This window comes from Amborella trichopoda, chromosome 3 (genome assembly GCF_054954075.1).
Source record: "Amborella trichopoda isolate Santa Cruz 75 chromosome 3, AtrichopodaSantaCruz75HAP2 v2.0, whole genome shotgun sequence".
Taxonomy (NCBI): domain Eukaryota; kingdom Viridiplantae; phylum Streptophyta; class Magnoliopsida; order Amborellales; family Amborellaceae; genus Amborella; species Amborella trichopoda.
In genome coordinates this window covers 4,402,077-4,421,466 of record NC_142338.1, presented here as the reverse complement: position 1 = coordinate 4,421,466, position 19,390 = coordinate 4,402,077, and the positions used below count along the sequence as shown (strand labels likewise).

General features: G+C 37.9%; 1 protein-coding gene across 1 annotated transcript; it reads right to left on the bottom strand.

Moving 5' to 3' along the window:
- Window positions 1–4,697: 4,697 nt before the first annotated feature.
- Window positions 4,698–19,130, bottom strand: LOC18439860 (uncharacterized). The gene is made up of 8 exons (XM_020670592.2): window positions 19,061–19,130; window positions 17,378–17,610; window positions 16,860–17,062; window positions 12,982–13,441; window positions 11,889–12,248; window positions 11,388–11,566; window positions 8,276–11,227; window positions 4,698–7,473 (listed from the first exon to the last, which is right to left on the bottom strand). Exons 2-8 carry the CDS (start codon window positions 17,577–17,579, stop codon window positions 4,867–4,869), a joined length of 6,963 nt encoding a protein of 2,320 aa, XP_020526251.2. The 5' UTR covers window positions 17,580–17,610; window positions 19,061–19,130; the 3' UTR covers window positions 4,698–4,866.
- Between the last annotated feature and the right edge of the window lie 260 nt (window positions 19,131–19,390).

The window sequence follows — 19,390 nt, the reverse complement described above, 5'->3', positions numbered from 1 at the left end:
CTACCCCAATTAATTGAAAAAATATTCTAATTATAATAATGATGTTCACCATATGTTATAGATGTTCAACTCCTAAAGCATTGATCCAAAATCCATCTCTAACATAGATTACTTATCTAAAAGGAAACGTTTCTAGGATCCCTATAGAGATTTAATATTCAAGGCAAATATCCACGACCAATGGGCAATAGTATGTGAGTCAATAACAACGTCAAGTACTACTATTTTGTGAGGATTTTATTAATATTAATATTATTATTGTTGTTGTTCATTATTATTACAAATACTATTGTCACTAACTATTGTTTGATTCTCCAAACATATTAATTATATAAATTTGAATCATTATAACTCATTATAAGTAAAAAACATGGGTTTCAACCAGTGGTTTAAAAAACGGATCGGTGCCCCTGATCGAAAATCCCAAAACCTATCCGGATCGATAAATCGGTGATTCGGATTGGAAATCGGGTGGATTAAGCTATAAAAAAATCTAAAAAAATTATTAAAATTCATTATAAATGTTTTTTTTCAAAAGTCCAAAAAGAAAACAGAGTACTACATTATTAATTTTTATTTTTTTCATCAATATGTGAATATTGAGTTTTTTTTTTCTGTATGAACTTATTTTAACAAATATACTTGTTGTATTTTTTACAAAAATAAGAAATTAATTTTTTTTGACAAAAATATGAACTTATTTTAACAAAAATAAGAAATGAGTTTTTTTTGACAAAAATACTTGTATTTTTTTTTATAAAAACTTTTTATTTTTTTGACAATAACTTTTTATTTTTTATTTTTTTGACAAAAACCTTTTATTTTTTTTATAACAAAAAGAATTGATAAGAACCTTTCATTTTTTTTATAAGAAACTTTTTATTTTATAGATAAGAAAAAAAAAATGACAAAAAGCGAAATTGATAAAAACCTTTTATTTTTATTTTTTAGAAAAATCCTTTAATTTTTTTGATAAGAAAAAAATTTGACAAAAATTTTCATTTTTTTTATACAAAACTTTTTATTTTATTGATAAGAAAAAAATTTGACAAAAAGCTAAATTGATAAAAACCTTTTATTTTTATTTTTTACAAAAGCTTTTAATTTTTTTGATAAAAAAATAATTTGACAAAAAAAAAAAAGGAGAAAAAAAAATATTGATAATAAGAAAAAAATATGACAAAAAGAGAAATTGATTAAAAACCTTTTATTTTTATTTTTTACAAAAAAATTTTAATTTTTTTTATAAGAAAATTATTTGACAAAAAAAAAGGAGAAAAAAAATTTATTGATAAGAATTTTTTTTGACAAAAAGAAAAATTGATAAAAAAAACCTTTTATTTTTATTTTTTACAAAAAGCTTTTAATTTTTTTGATAAGAAAATAATTTGACAAAAAAAAAAAGAAGAAAAATTTTATTTATAAGAAACAAATTTGGAAAAAAAACCAAATTGATAAAAACCTATTATTTTTATTTTTTTACGAACAAAACCTTTAATTTTTTTTATAAGAAAATAATTTGACAAAACAAAAAGAGTAAAAAAAAAAAAAAAGGTTCCGCACAATGGGAGGAATCAAACCCGCATCCTCCTCACAATGAGGACACACAATAACCGGTATAACACTTACAACTTAGCATTTATAAAACCGTTAAACAAAATATATAATATATGAACATTTTAAGGTATTATCTCTTCACATTGTCCCATGTCGAAGAGAGAGAAGCAAATTTATATGAATAAATAGTCCCATGTGCGTGTTAAGTAATGAGATTATGCGAAGCATGTGGTTCATGAGCACACGTATGCCCCGCGAAGGGTACGGACCCTTGGGCTCCTGGTCAAGGAATTTTACAAAAATACCCAATTTTTGCTTAAAAATTCCTCAAATTTTACAAAAATACCCTTTGAATGTAAAAGAGTGGGCGGATCCTGACGTGAAGAACTAGATTTACTACGCAAAATCGCCCGTTCGTTCTAGAACCGGGCGATTCTCGATTTTACAAAAGAACCGACACGGGATGACCAATTCTCGATTCAAATAGGCCGATTTCGTGCCAACTCGACGATTTTTAAAACTCTAGTTTCAACCATCCAAGCCAACTTAGTGACTCTCAAGGACAATAAAAATATGTACTTAGTTTGAAAAGAATATTAGGTCCAAAATAGCAATCTAATGGGAGATAATTAGTGAAATTAAAAAATATTTTGATATTTTATATTTTATGTCCATAATGTTTTTTTTTTTTTCTCTCTCTCGAAATGCACCCAAATTGGAACTAACAATTTTGAATTGGTGTACTTATCGGAAAAGCTTTCTATGTTCCCCCTACAACATAGAAGTTCTATGTTCCCCTTATTCAACCGTCCATTTTTTAATGGAGAGCCAATATTGCTCCAATCACTATGTCACATCTCTACACTATTTTATTTTTAATTTTTTTTCTATAAACTGTTTTGACACCAAATTTTGGGCGTCCATTCCTATATTAAACTCGCACTAACGAAAAATATATAAAAAAAATATTTTCAATAATATAAAATGACCAAAATACCCTAACAAGTTTCAGGGGTATTTTGGTCATTATTTTTTATCTAAAAATTATTATTAATATTTTTTTATAGGTGCACCCCAATGAGAAAATAGCATGTACAAAATTTCATATTTAAAAAAATTGTATTAAAAAAACTAAAAAAAAAATACTGTGAGACATCATATCTAAGATTAAACGATGAGTAGTTCTTGATAAAAAATGTAGGGCTGGATGATAGTGGAACACAGAACTTCTATGTTATAAGGGGTACATAAAAAGCTTTTACGTACTTATCACCCTGCTGGACCTACTTGGGGATGTATTCATGTGCAAAACACCTATACGGAACTAGTAATTCCGAAACAGTGACCTTATCACTGGTTCCAAACCATTGCCTTTGTGTTACAAATACGAAAACAGGTAACCCACCGGTTGGGAACAACTAGTTTTGAGCTAGGTATTTTGTCAGCAGAAAGACTGGCTTGGAACTACCTGTCCCGAAAAAGCACTAAAGGCATTGTCTTAGAATTGCTAGTTCCACTATGCTTTTTTTGGGAAAAAAAAAGAAAAAAAGAAATATAAATGTAAAAAGATTGTATACAATGAGATCATTTACCTTAGATACAAAAAAGTCACAATTACTTATAACTATTTGATGTGAAATCTGATAGCTTAGGTGTATTATAAAGTTCGAAAAAAATTCTTTTAACCTTTGAGCTTGGTCAATGAAATAATTGCAACTACCCAATTTCAATACTAATTGTCAAAATTAATTGTGAACATCTTGTACTAAGGTAAATAGTCATATTATATACTTTCCCAAATGTAAAATATAATATGGTATGAGAATGATTTCATGTCATTGTGTCATTAGAATATAATGTTACTATACTTCTAGAAATTTATGTTTGTGAAATTTGTATGATTAAAAAAACTGCACACACCTTCTTTTCATCCCCATAATCAATCCTCAAAAAGTCAAAATTCAACTTATATCCTAAATGCGTTCAAAATGGATCCTACCCCTCCCCCCTCCTCAACAATGAATCTAGACCATTCATTTAATGAATTTCAAGATATAAGCCTTCATGAACTCAATTGCAACTTTTTCTTCTTTAACATTGCTCATCTCATAATAATAAAAATCATAAAAAATAAAAAAATTGAAAAGAAAAAAAACCTTTTAATGCTTAAATTTAAGTATCTCACCAAAATGAACGTCCTATATTAATTGAGCTAAAAAATATATTTTTTGATGTGTGCTTTCAACTTTTTTTTGTGATTGTTTATAAGAATAAAAATAGTGTATATTTAAAGTAACTATGTATATTTTGAAAAAATAACTATGTATAACCTGCAAAACTCCGCAAGTCCATTTTGTGAATGCTAACAATCCTAAAACAGCACGTCTGTTAGGTCTCTCTCTCTCTCTCTCTCTCTCTCTCTCTCTCTCACACATCAAGTTTCGATACTCTTAGGACCATAGACTTTACATGGTCATTTTTTTTGTGAGATTTGAAGTGTTTCTTACCTTTTCTCCAATAAGGCCTAGTCTCTGTGCTAAACTTTATTTTAAAACCTAGTCCTTATGCTATCCTCCTAGGCTACTTCATCTCAAAGTAGAGGGATGAAGGGTTGTGATCTCACCTTGGATAACTTCATCTCATAGTACGGGGATGAAGGGCTGTGATTTCATCTTAGGAAGTTTAGAGGAAGCACATAAAAGGGATTGGATCGCCCTCTAAAGGCAAGCAAAGGGTGGAAGAGATGTGTTACTGAAGGAATATGTGTATGGGACACATATGGGGTCCTCATTGGCTCCATACTTAAATGACATCAGGGAAAAATATGGTACACATACATAACATACCATTCAAAAGAAATTGGCATGCATACATCACCATATGAAAATCATCATTTATACAGGGCCCATGATTTATATACATATATTTTATGTACACAAAACCTTTGTGTGCACATCCATCTTAGCCATCCATACGAGCATAACAACACTCGAACCAGGTTCAAACTTGTGCTCACATTCATCTTAACCACTCATCAAGGCATGACAACCACTTAAATCAGCATTAAAGGAACTCTGTTAGTACTTCCAAGTAATGAAATTAAAAAAGCAGCTCCACTTATTTCTCACTAGATCTCAAGCTTTATTGTAATTTCATTCTCTCTTTTATATCATCATGAAATACAAGAACAAAAAGAAGGGAGATACAGATTATCTATTAGTGAGAGCAGCTCAAGTGTGGTCCTTTCTAATGATTTATAAATATAATAAGAAAATAAGTTATAAAAAGGGAAAAATGGGGTAGTGATCCTCATTTAGACCTTATATTTTCATCCTTCATAGCAAGGGCAAGAGGTGGGAGGCTGCTCCCAACCTCCAAAGTGACACGTGGCATAACCACAGCCCTAGATCCCACTACCCCATCTTCCCCAACAATGATTTTCCCAAACTTGACCCTCCCCTCCTCCCCTTCATAAATATGACCAAAGAGCATTGCACCTCTGCCTATGCATCCCCCCCTCTCTATCTCCACCATGTCAGGGTTCAACAATGCCTCCATACTATCCACATAAACCCCATCTCTCCATTCCACTTTTGCCCCTAGTAGCCTCATCCATGCCCCAAAAACCATAGACCCACTAGTTATCTCCATGAAATACTCACCCATGACAGTCCTAATTGCCTGCCATATTGTGTCCAGAAACACCTCCATACCCCACAAATGTATGGTTTTTTCCTCCCTTTGTCTCCCCACCAGAACCCATTTGGCCAAAACACACAGCAGCCCACCCAAAAGCCCTGAAAACACTAGAAACAAAGGCAATAGCAATTGCAAGGGCACAACTCTAGCTTGGTGAACATAGCCCAAGAACCTCAAGGGCGTCCACATTCCCAACCCAAGTAGAGCATAGGGTACACCAACTTGGACCAATGGCTGCCCTAGCAAAGCCCAAACAGACTGGACCCAGGTCCTTGCCACTGCCGGTTTACCAGCCACCGGATAACTGGCAGTTCCGGCCATCGGGCACCCAGAGAGATCAACTTTCGCACCCGATTGCTCCAAAAAGCCTCTCCAGGACTCTGGCAATGGCTCAGCATTCCTCAGACGCTGGCAAATCTCGTACACGAGTGAGCGCCCATGGTCTATACTCGCGCTCTCAGTGCAAGAGCGCGCCGGGACTACATCTAGGTCGGGGCGGCGGAGATATGGGTTGAACTCGATCTGCTCAGCCTCCTGAGCACCCAGTGCCTCATCCAGTATAATGATGCCCAGGTCCACATATGGATGCTCCTCTGGGTCCCATGGCCTGGTGCAGTCAAGCACCCTCTCACGCTCCATTCTGTTGGTAGGAACTACCTGCACTTGTGCTTGAAGGATGTAGCGAACCCCGCCATCCCCTGCAACTCGTGCCTTAAAATCGTCAGCTAGAAACAGTGGGGGCCTGTCATCCCCATCATCTCTGGGGATAGCTCCAGTCTCAGGAGGAAGGACCCGACCCTCTGGGTCCACCTTTCCAGAATCCTCTCCAATTCTGACATCTTCTGGACGGAGCTTGAACTTTACAAAGCGATCGACACCATCTAGCCCTCTAAATGATCTGCAAAAGTTTGAATAGTAGTGCAACTCAGCATAGGATGTGGCCCGTCTAAGCGAGCCCCAGACTGCATCACGAACATGAGGCTCTCTCTCTACTTGGGCCTCTCTTGCCTTGACCCCGCACACTAGCCAAGTGGCAAAATCACCAATGGTTCGAGCATAAAAGGCCTTTCCAGTTTTTAGAGTAAGATCCAATAGTGGGTTCCCCTCGCTATCCATGATCCTTATTCCAGCCCCACGAGCATCAATCCTTGCATCATCATCTGCACTCAAGCTGTTGCTATGCCGGATAAGGACTGGAAAACTTTTTCCGGTAGAGAAAACGGCATGCTCAGGAAAGCCCTTGAGATCCTTGAACATTTCCAAAGTGCCCTTGGCAGCGACACCAATTCGGTGGAAATATCTTGACTTGACCTTCAAAGTAGTAGTTGCTAGGTTGGCAGCAAGGTTTCCAAGGACTTTTCGGTACTTAGGATCCATCTCTTGGATACGATCATCGACTTGTTGGAGAGTATTCTTCACCATGACAGGATTCTGACCCACGTAGACCCCACCTCTCTGTAATACTGACTTCACAGGTGCAGTCGACAGGGCCCCTAGAACCACTTCTTCTTGTAAGCACGAACCAGGAAGGACCAAGCTCATGCTTCCAATAACGCATCTTTCGTTCACTTCTACATTGCCAAAGCAATAGCCAAGCTTCGAGTAAAACCCAGTAAGGATTTTGCAAAAATCACCGAGATGGACAAAGTCACAGAGCTTCAGCAATCGTGGATCTGAAATGGGATTGATGGCCCTGATCGAGCAATCTTGGCCAATGGATGCTCCAAGTGAGCGGAGGTATACACAGAAGGCTTCAGTGCCTGAGAGCAGCTTGGCAAATCGGAGATGGGTGGAGGTGGTTATCCGATGAAGAAGCCATGATTTCCAGCAACATAGCTTGTATTCGGGATTTCTGGTGAGAAGGTGGGTGGCTAAGCAAGTGACGAGAGAGAGGATGAGAGCATAAGCTATGTAGGCAGAGGAGAGTAAAAGGGCAAAGGAGGTCGAGCTTAATGCAGGTAGGGCTTGGGATGGGATGAAGGCGAAAAATGCAGCAATTATGGCCGGCGGCCAGTGAAAAGCTCCAGCTATGCAGACGAAGAGGAAGATTTGAGGGGAGATATCAATGTGATTGGGATTGAAGAGAGTAAGGAGAGTGTATGCAGTTGCTGCAGAGAGAGCACCCAAGAAGCCCACTGTGTAGATGCCCATGAAGTGGAACAAGGTTGAGACCTTGGTAGGTGGGGTGCCTATAAATCCTTCGGTGAGATCCTGGTCCTGCAAATGCATATGTCCAGAAGTACGTCAGAGTGTACATTAGGTAATAATAGACTAATAGTCATTTCAGGAAATGTTGAGCGCTTTTGTCATTTTGTGAGAAAGTGTGAATTGGGCATTAATGTCATCCATGGGAGATATGTTGATGTGTTTTTGTTGTATTGGAATGACATTTTTGCGAATCATGGATAGAAAAGTGTGATAATAAAACACACCCAGAAGGAACGACCAAGATCTCTCTCTCTCTCTCTCTCTCTCTCTCCATCCAGTCTGTGCTGCGGAGCCCAAGATTCTTCCCCAGAGGGAAAGAGTGTTTTTGCAAGAGACCAATTTAAAGAACAGGATAATTGGATCTTTCATATTTAACACAGGTGAACACACAAGAACACACAGACACACACACAGCGCACGGGTATGGCATGTGACACATTCAAATGGATTATGGAAGAAGAGAGATTCCCAGCACAGGCTTCTTAGTCCCCAAATTTTTCTTCTTCATCTTCTCGATGTAGAGCATTTTTTGAGCCCCTTCGAGGGTTTTTTTACAAAGCACCCAAGCTCTAGGCAGCCTATACTTTTGTAGTTTATCGACTACTTCAATATAACAGTCAACAATTTAAAAAAAAAGGCGAGATTCCCAGCACAAACGAGAGAGAGAGAGAGAGAGAGAGAGAGAGAGAGAGAGAGAGAGAGAGAGAGAGAGAGAAGACCAAATCCAATGGAAGAGAGAATCCTGGCCATTGCATGAGAGAAAGAGAGAGCATAGAGTAAATTGGCACACACAATATGAACAAGCGCATACCTTCTTGCCAGGAACCACCATTGCTCCACCCTCTGCCCTCTGCAAAGCTGGCACATCAAACCCAGAATTCACATTGCACCCCATCCTAATCATTGCATAAGGCCCGATAGTTGCCCCTTGGCCAATCCTCACCGCTCCAAATCTCACCATACCACCCTTCACCTCATGTCCTTGAATCATGGCTCCCTCTGCCACCACTGCTCCATCTCCAATACTAACCATGAAAGGGTCGGTTATGTCCACACTATCAAGCACCACTTCAGAGCCAACAATTGCTCCCAACACCTTGAACCAGTAATTCAAAAATATAGTCCCCCTCAAATGCGTCGCCATTATTTTCCCTGCCATTTCTTGCAACTTATACATAGCCCACCACCCCACAAACTCCTTGGACCAAATAGAGATCTCCTGGTTCAAAGCAACGTTTGGCCTCAAAAAAGAATTACCAAATAGCGATATGCATATGCAAGTCAAGAACATGTATAGCAACCAGATCAAAGGTGAAGCCATGGCAGAAACTGGATAATAAACCCATGAAGAACTTGACACCCACCGGTTCAAAATCTCCATGGAAATAGAGCAAGAGAGATAGGCAGGTAGAACTAAAATGGCAGCAACATATATGAGGACCAGAAATTGCAAAAACCCAATACCCAATCTGTGGACATTTGATACCTCAACTGCCAAAAAGACTGGTTTGTCATCATATTCAGGCAAATTCACTAGACAACTAGCTGTGTTTGCCTCAGAAATAAGGCTTTCAGAGAAGCTCGCAAGGTCTGAAATGCATTTTGCAGTGAAAATATCAATTGCCCCAACTGGAACTCCAAGAAAATCAGAAAGCTTTTGAGCAGCTCTCACCACACCAATTGAATCGATTCCATAAGAAACCAAGCTATCTGTTTCTGAAATCTTCTCTAATGGGATACTCGCCTGCTCAGCCACAAGTCCAATCAAGAACTCCGTGATTTCTCTCCTACTCTTTTGTGATTCCTTTCTAGGTTTCAAAGGTTCTAGAAAGCTTTGTTCTTGTCTCATAGGTGGAAGATTGAAGTTGGCACCAGTTGTGAAAGATTGAAGCAGAAACTTCTTAGGCGGCTTGGAGTCAGCAACTAAGCTCAGGCTCTCATCAGTGAATTGCTTAAGGCACTCAAATCTCTTGATTTTACCAGAAGTGGTCTTAGAGATTGTTCTAGGCTTGATCAACTTTACAGAAGCTACAGTAACCCCATGCTCCTCTGCAACTCTGGTTTGAATTTGTTTCACAAGTTCCTTGCTTACTGGTTTTCCTTCTCTCACCTCTGCAATAACCACCAAACCCACTTGATCAGCCCCATCAGGAACCTTAATTCCTTTGGTTGATAAAACCTCCTCTGGTACACCAATCACAGCACAACAACCAGGGCGTATGAGCTCCGATGAGGCCTCAACAGTTTTCTCCACATCAGCAGAATATACATTTCGTCCTGAAACTATAATCAAATCCTTTATCCTACCAGTGATAAACAATTTTCCACTAATAATCCTACCAAGATCACCAGTTCTAGTGAAACTCTTTCCTGGGTGACCATCAAGCTCATTTCCAAAAGTTTTCAGGCTCAATTCGTGTTTCCCCCAATACCCAATTCCGGCACTAGGGCTACTGACCCATATCTCACCTTCTTTCCCATCTCCATGAAGCTCTCCACCTGTTTCTTGGTCCACAATCCTTATATCCACATCTGGGTCTTCTGGTTTTATGTTTCCACAACATACTCTCCCTTGCCAGTCAATATAGATAGGTACTTTTTCTCCCCAAGCACAGCTCACAAACACACAGTTCTCAGCTAGGCCATAACCAGGAGCCATGACCTCTTCTGAGAGTCCCAATGGGCTTGTTAATTCAATAAACCTTTTGATAGTCTTTTGCCTTACTGGTTCAGCAGCCACCATTAAAAAGATCAAAGATGAAAGATCCAAACTTCTTCTGTCTCTAACCTTCTCAGCTTCCAATCTCCTCACCACCAGCTCAAATGCAAAGTTGGGCCCTGCACTATGTGTTGCCCTATATTTGCTCATGCAATGAATCCACAGAAGTGGGTTTCTTATAAATGTCAAAGGGGAGAAGAGAATAGAAGACCCACCACTAACCAGAGCAGTGAATAGGCCGCCGATCAAGCCCATATCATGGTATTGAGGGAGCCAGCTAACCAGTACAGTTTTAGAGGTACTCTTATATCGCTTCCGCATAAGCTTCACATTATGGATGAGGCCTCCATGGGTGATCATAACACCCTTTGAATCTCCAGTTGATCCCGAAGTGAACTGAAGAAAGCATAGGTCATCAGGTTTAGGGGTACAATATGAACATTCAATCTCCTCCAAGCCACTGTTTCTCGAGTTTTTGAGCCATGAGTCAGTGTGAAGCCATGGAAGTTGGGGCCAACGAGCAGAAGACTTATTCTTCCCAGAAACAAGTAGGTTCCTCACTGACCCAGCCCTCACTGCTGCATGATAAGAAGCTGTTGATAAAATAGCAACTGCTTCGCAAGATTTGGCAACATTTTCAATCTTGGGAAGGGCTTGGCCACCCCTTTGTAGTGGGTCAGGTGGTAATAGAGGGACCGGTAAAACTTTGGCTCTTAAGCAGCCAAAGAAAGCATCCACAAAGTCGAGGCCAGGGACATGTATGAGCAGTACTCGGTCACCTGGTTTGATGACTGGTTTGGTGCTCGTAAGCTTATGGGCAATGATAGATGCATTCTTATGGAGATCCCCATATGTTCTTTCGCTAGTAACCTCTCCTTCTTCGTTAATCCAAGTATACAGGGTTTTGGTCTCTGAGATTATGTGAGTTCCCCAAAACTCCAAGTACTCATCTAGGGATTGAAGCTCAGGGAATTCCACACCAGGAGATTCAGGTAGTTCTTTGACCTTTTGGGACCTATGACCAGAATGCACGGGGAGCATTCTCTGCAGAATCATATTCACAAGCATTAGTTAATAAGAGACTGAAAAGATTTCACTAACATACATAAACTTTTAGAAAATTAAACTGAAATCTCGTTAAAAAGTACTGTTTAAATTCCATTGAAAACTCCATAGTTACAAGAGCAAAAAAGAGGCTAATTACCTTAACATATGGAAAAGGAGGAAAAGGGCCATCTGATGCAAAATGCCTACGAACCAGAGCCATTGCATAGCTAGCATTGCGCTCAGTGAGCTCAAAGGCACCGAGCCCGCAAACATAGTATGTGTTCCTGGAGCCTTGAAGCTCAGACTCCCATTTATCATAGAAACCATCCTTCATCTCTGAATGAATCCAATAAAAACCAGAGTTTAGAGCCAGAGAGCTCCAAAGAAGAGGATACACAAGAAAATGTGGAATTCATCATTTACAAGGAAAGAATGCTGTTGTGCCACTGGCTTCAAAAGAATGATACCCAAATACTGAGAGTCAAAAAAATTGACGAACTTGATTGCTGGAAAGACTCTCTCTCTCTCTCTCTCTCTCTCTCTCTCTCTCCACACACACAGAGGCATTTCACATTGTTTCTCTCTCTCTCTCTCTCTCTCTCTCTCTCTCTCTCTCTACATACACACACAGGCATTTCACATTGTTTTGTGTGCTAACCTTCACTGGTAACATGAGGAAAATACTTGAATCTTCTCTGCAAAACCACCCTCTGAACTTCTCCTCCCATAGATTTCACCACATCAATTGATAGCTTCAAAACCGATTCCCCTTTCACATTTGTTGAATTCCCATAAGACCAGAAAAGAAAGATATCAGTGTCCCCATAAAACTTCTGCATAGCCACTGGGTTACCAATAGTTGCAGGGTGTTCCATGAATTTCCCAAAATAGTAGAAACCAGCCGGTATGTGTTCAAACCCTTTTATCTTGAGAACAGTCGTGTAGTAATCTATGGTGTGCACTTTGCAGAAGAGCTCCCTCTCAAGATCGTTCAGATCCATTACCTCTGGTTCCATCACTGTTGAGTGCAAAAGCAATTAAATCATAAGCCTGATAAAGAATTTTGCAGAGAAAAGCAGAAGATGATCAGCAAGAACAACAAGATGAAAGAAAAACCTAGCTTTAATGAAGATTTGCAGTGAACTAAGAAGCAGAGCCTTGACACCTCTACTCAAGAACCCGAATCAAATGGATTAAAAGAAAAATCAATTTAGGGTTTATTGCTTTCTATTCATTGATTGCCTGTCAGAACCCCATATTTTCAGAACTAAAATGCTGTACTTAATCTATAACTTTGGGGTAAAACAGATGAAGAGCAATAAGGTTTCAATACCGAAACACTCAACCAGGTTCACAAAAGAGAAAGTCAGAAGCAACTTGCTACCGCTAATAATAGAAAAGGAAGCAGTTTTGAGTGCAAAGTAAAAAAAGAGAAGGCAAACCATAATCAAAAGTTCAAAACTCCAGAACTTCAAGCTGTGCCAACTCCATTCAAATGGGTAACTTGCAGAGAATAGAGACAAAAATCTAGAATTTCAGATTCTTTAAATTCCATTAGCATAGGAAGTTTGCAGAGACAATCAGCCAATAGAAGCAAAACCCTAGAATTTTCAAATTCTATAAACTCCATTCTCATGGAAAGTTGGAACTTCAAGTTCTATAAATTCCATTCACATGGAAAGTTGAAGAACAGGAAGAACCATAACCCTACAATTGCATGCTCTATGAAATACGAATTCAACTCAATTCACCTGTAGAAGTTGCAGGAACAGGAGCTCTGTAAGTCCTCCCATATCTGAAGGGGAAAGCACCAGACACTATAATCTTATCAAACTCCATCATCTTCTCCAACTCCTCTTCATCTCCCCTGAACAAAACCCTGACCCTGACTTTGTCGTCCAGCCTCTCGATCCCCACGACCTCAGAGTTGCAGAGAACTCGGTAAGGGAGCGAAGTAGAGAGCTTTTGCCAGAGGCTCATGTAACCTCCATTAAAGCGCCTGATCTTTCCAGCCATGGAAGTTCGGGTGAATTCGTGGAGGTAAGCGTAGGGCATGTCTTGAGTGAAGCCATAGCCAGAGGCTGTGTAGCCATAGGCGACGGATTTAGGGACGGAGTGGAGGCCATGTAGAGAGAGAAAGTCGAGGATTGGGTCTGGTGCGAGGTTGCTCACTGCGTGGACGCCGAGTTTGACAGAGGCCTTGGCTTCGTCCTGGACGTGGAAGCAGTTAAAGAGAGAGAACAAAGAATAGAGAGAGAGAGAGAGAGAGCACGCGCAAATCAACCAGAGAGGGAGCATACAGCTAAAGACGGGTTGGCAACGGGTCAGGACGGACCGGAGTAATGTTGCGATCCAAGGTTGGACCCAAACCGACCTATCGGGTTCAATTTTTGGACCTATGCCTTGACTTGGCTCAGGTCCGGATCTATTGCCACCCTTAGTTAAAGAGTGAGTCGTAAGATCCAAGATAAAATTTGAGTACATGATAAGACTATCTATTTTCGCACTAAGAGGCTACTTCCCCATTAGATGTGAAGTTGAGTGGTGGGGGTTCTCCCGTTGAATTTATAAAAATCTGAAATAAATTTTTTCGAACTTTGTAATAATATTTTAAACTATTGAGTTCTATCAAATATTATGATCTCCTTAAACTAAACTTGAATAGTTTTCTAGTATACAATTCTAAAAAATAAATAGTCTTAGAGAAATGATCCAAGAAAAACCAAAGCAAAACAATTTAAAAATATGGTTATAGAGACTCGACCTGATGGTCGGATGCTCAACCCTACTGGTACATTTCTTATATCCCAGCAAAAATTGGATTTGGTAGAAAACATAATTAATGTTTGACTAGTTTTGAAAGGTTCATTACCTATTCAATTGGTTAAATAAAGGTAAGTAATTTTTTATTATATTTATCTTTTAAAATATTTTTTTTATTTTTTTATTTTTAAAAAATTTGATCCAACGAATTTAATCATATTTGATTAAATTAGCTCAAGGTCCAATCAAATCTTGATAATACTACACAAAACGCTAGGCGTGGGCTAGGGGTCAAAATAGACCACATTGGAGTTGAAGTTTTGTTTTAACAAAGAGACCACATCCGAGCCCAACCTGATTTTTGGGGTGGTCGGAAAATATCATTGAGGCCTAAGTCTGACTAGGCTCAAGACATTTTTGGGCTGGCATGGTTGTGGAGTTAGGCTTGGGACCATTGACTACTGCACTTTGAGAGCACGATGAATTTGAAATGATAAGGAAATTTACAAAGACTCCACTTTATTTTCCGAATCTAAAAGAGAAAAGTTTATATAGAGCCGAGGCTCTAAACAATCACATTAGAGCATACCTCAAAAATTTCACTAGACGAGATTGTTTTGATGTTAAAAAATACTCAAATTGATCATCTCGGCATCAAGATGCATGGACAAGAGAAAAAAATTGATTTCAAGTTTTGGAAATAATATATTTTGTAATGTATTTTTTACCGTCAATTTTCAAAATTTTTAAGTTTTCATAGATCTGTTGATCTACACTATTTTTGAAGTTTTTAAATTTTATAAATAAAGATCAAAATATATTTTAAGGCTATCACATAGATTTTCAGTGTTAAACCACATGTCTCGATACTATTTAAAGGTAAGCTCTAATTTGATTGTTTAGAGCCTAGGCTCTATACAAACCGCACCCAAAAATAAATCCCTACAAGATTCAAGTGTTGTTAGTAATTTTATTTTTTTAAAGGGTAATACAAGATTCAAGTGTTGTTAGTAATTTTATTTTTTAAAGGTAAATATTCTTTATTTTACACAGTTGATTATGAGAAGTAAGCACACTCCAAATCTGAGTTTAAAATTTAAATATGTGCTCTCAAAATACCGATTATTTTTAGATGGACATTGTTTCTATGAGTCCCTAGACTCATATTTAGAAATGCACCCCCTCTTAAAAATCCATTTTTAAAATTAATTTTGGCCCTAATTACTGAGGAACATGTAATCTCATAAATATATAAAAAACAAAGTAAATTTTAAACAACTAAAATGATAATTTTTTAAGGAACCCCATTTACGTCTATCTTCGGGATGGATTACTTACGCCTCTGGGTAAGCAAATATAGAAATGCATCCCGATGCATATAAAACTTTTCCTTCTTAAATTCCCAAAATTCAAGTACTGTTTTTTCAAAGGGAAAAGTTTATATAGAGCCAAGGCTCTAAATAATCAAATTTGAGTCTACCTCAAAAATTTCACTAGAAGAGGTTGTTTTGATGCGTAAATATCTTCAAATTGATTATCTCGACATCAATATACATGGACATGAGAAAAAAAATAGATTTCAAAATTTGAAAATAGTGTATTTTGTAGCATATTTTTTAACCGTAAATTTTCAAGTTTTCATAGATCTGTCGATCTACACTATTTTTGAAGCTTTAAACTTCATAAATAAATATAAAAATATATTTTAATGCTATCACAAAGATTTTCAGTATTGAAACCGTAGTTCTCAACACTATTTGAAGGTAGGCTCTAATTTGATTGTTTAGAGCCTAGGCTCTATGTAAACCGCACCCTTTTTCAAATCTCCCATTGCCAAAGTACTCGTAGATGTTTTTTTTTTTTTTAAAAAAAAAAAAAGGCTCTCTATATTTTGTGCTTGCCAGGATTGATCGAGTCCCTTAACCCAAAAATTTTATTTTCTTTTTGGAAAATACTCGTTCCTATTCAAAAATGGATTCCATATTTTCAAAAGTATTTTGCGGGAGAGTATGTTTATACTATGCTTCCGCAGGTGTATCTCTACCAATCATCCATTGTTTTATGTACTACGTAGATTAGGATGGTTAGGGTTTTATGAAGATAAGATAGGACTGTAAGGCAGTTCCTTAAGGTAAGAGAGTGTGGTCTTGTATGTGTCCGATTGAATTTAATGTTGAATGTTGTGAAATTCTCAATGTCCGTCCTGACGGCAATGAGAGATGTGTTTCTGACTCCTTAGATCACAACTCTCAAGGCCCAAGTTTTTTCTGGAGCATGCAAAGATAGCCTTTTCTGGAGTACTACTTAATAATGGAGGGCTAGTCTTTTTAATATTATTCTTTTTCTTCTTTTTTATACACAGTAAATAACGCTTTTTGGATAACGAGAGGAAGGATGCGCCTACCATAATTATTAATGAGAGTTTAAGGTACAGTATTAATCGGGCTTGAACTTTCGGGTTTTGTATAACACTCGAAAATGCAGAACAAACACGATATGGTGGAGGAGATTAATGAGGACTAAAAATCCTTACTCTTGTGTTTAAGTTAAGGACGGAATGAGGTAATCAGAGACCGGATTTGCAGTACATCTAATAAGAGACCAGATTTGCAGTACACCTATTGCTCAGGGCTAATGAAGTCATTTTCGTGTATAGAGACAGACTTCTACTAATACTGTAGAATGATTTTTCTTGGAGTGAGAGAGAGACTTCTACTAATACTGTAGATTGAATACTTCAACGGTAAGTGAAAAGAAACATTTGATCCTTTCAAAGAGAGAGAGAGAGATTTTTTTTGTTTGTTTGTTTTTTGTTGGGTGGGGGCAGATAAAGAGCCTTGGATAAAAATAGAGAAATGAAGAATACCTGAAGTTTCAAGGTTAGAGAGATGATGGACACATAATCCTCAGCAACTTTTAGGTCCTCGTAGTGTCCCGTAGTGTCATCGATTAGTGCCAATTTATGGGAATCCATTTCTTCGAATTCACAGCCGAACTCCTTTGCTAAATTAGAGAGAACCGGTGCACTGTTCATGGCTAACACTTGGCCTCCTAAATCGTATATCCTTCCTGTAATAGATACAGGAATTATTGATCCCATAACACAAAATCAACATAACTCTGCTTAGTTAACTACCATTATAGTTGGCTAAGTTGCCTTTTACCCTAATCTCTAAGCAAAGTTGCCAATCCTCCATTAATGAATCTCTCTCTCCCTCTCTCTCACTCAATAAGGGATCTCTGTATGTCTCCCTCTCTCTCGCACACATCTAAAGGATTTCTCTCTCCTTCTCACAGGCGTCTAAGAGCCCTCTCTCGGAAACATTTGATAAAATTGGAACAATACAGGGAAGATCTCTCTATCTATTTCTCTCTCTCTCTTACCTTCGATGTCCACTGATTCACACATGCCTCCGACTGTGTGGTACTTCTCGTACACAGTTATATCCTCGTAGCCGATATTGGCCAAGGCATAGGCAGCAGATAGGCCACTGGGTCCAGCCCCTACTATGCAAATCCTTGTGCTTAGAGGTAAGCATGGATGCAGCTTTGAGAATTCATCTTCTACTGGACTTCTTACCTCCATTTTCAAATTTAGCCTACCCCCCTTCCAAATCCTGAAAAATCAAGCATAGCATTGCTCATTATTAATAAATTATCCAAAATCAGACATATATCTACATGCAATTTCCTGCAATTCATCGAAACCCATATTATAATTTCATCCCAGATTTTTTTTTTTTTTTGGAAACTTGAAGCAATGTTTCGGATTCAGGTCGGGACTCACTGCGGTCCTAAATGCAAATCAGAAAACTTGACATGGCCGAGTCCGGAGGACTCCCAAAAGAGCTACAATGAAACTCTGAGAACCGGAGAAACTCGACCAGTTACCATAGTTTCAATTTCGGATTTGGCAGCTGCTGGTGTTCAGGAAATTTGAGTCCGACTCCCAGAGTTTTCAGAACGCTAATCCAAAATATGTTAATTTGTTTTTTACAGTACTAAATGTGTTTTGAGAAATTATACGACAAATGCATTGAACGGATCCGAGTAAAGTAGGCGAGACCAAGATTCCTCTTCTACATTACAAGATTCAGCAAATACGTGACACGTGGCAAAATTACAGATGACCCCAGTTCCACTACCTTCAAGAGAAATGACTGCCAAAACGGCCCTGCATACAAATTACAGAGCAAAAACCTACAAACTTTCCAAATCAAAACAACTAAAAAAATACAGTAAAATAAAATTTATAATTGGCCATTATGTAAACTTAAAAACATTCAATTCTCATAAAAAAAAGGGCTAAGTTTTTATTGTAAAGAAAATTTAAACAAGAAAACTTCAATTATAGATTTTTATTATTTGAAACTATGTATTGGGTCTGATTCGACTTGTGTCATTCACTCAAGCCTCTTTTCGGGGTGGCCACCTAAAAATATCCCCATTTTTTCGGCTAATATGAAAGAAAGAAAATGAACTTTCGCCGATACTATGGCTGAATTCTGATTCCACTCATCGGCTCAACCCATTTTTACAGTGCCCAGCTTTCAAATTGGCATCAACCTTGAAGCCTATTCAGTCTCTAGGTGATGGGCCACTCCACCATAAGATGGTGCATGTGTATCTTTCTCACTGTTGATCACTGGGTAAGTTGATCTCAACTGAGGTATCCGTAAATCATCATCATCATCATCATCCGAGCCTTATCTCAACTATTTAGAGTCAGCTATAATTTTTTTCTACAAATCAATTAATGTATATATATATATATACCATAGGACTGTTTATATCACCCTGCTAACCTTATATCACCCTGCTAACCTATCAAATGATGGACATTTATGTGTTTGCATGGCATCAAAACAAAACATTACTCTTTAGTACCAAACTTAATGCAAATAAAAACAACTAACAAACCAAAATCAAGGCCAAGCTATAAAAAATAATAATAAATAAATAAATTAAATTAAATTTTCTTAAAAAAGGCAAAATTAGTCATTAAAATCAGCTCAAATTCAAAACAGCTAAGAACAAAAATGACAGCCATGCCACAAAAACTTTTACCTTTTCTCTTGAAAGGGCTACTGGCCCCTTGGATTGAGCTCAAAATCCCTGTCCTTTGAGGCCTAAGGAACACCAATGAGCCTGCCCTTTATATAAGAAGAGAAAAAGTGACCAATTCCCAACCGTCAAGGTTGCCAGGCGGCAGGAGTTATGGCCGTTTCTCCACCGTTGCTGCATAAATTGCGACAATGCGAATTTGAAACACGCAGATACTCTCTTGAGTACAAGAGTTAAAAGACAAATTCCCACTACTTCCTATGCTTTGGTCCCCAATGCCCAAAATGACCCTTGCAAATCTTGTTCTTGCATTTGTATCCTTATTCATTTGTG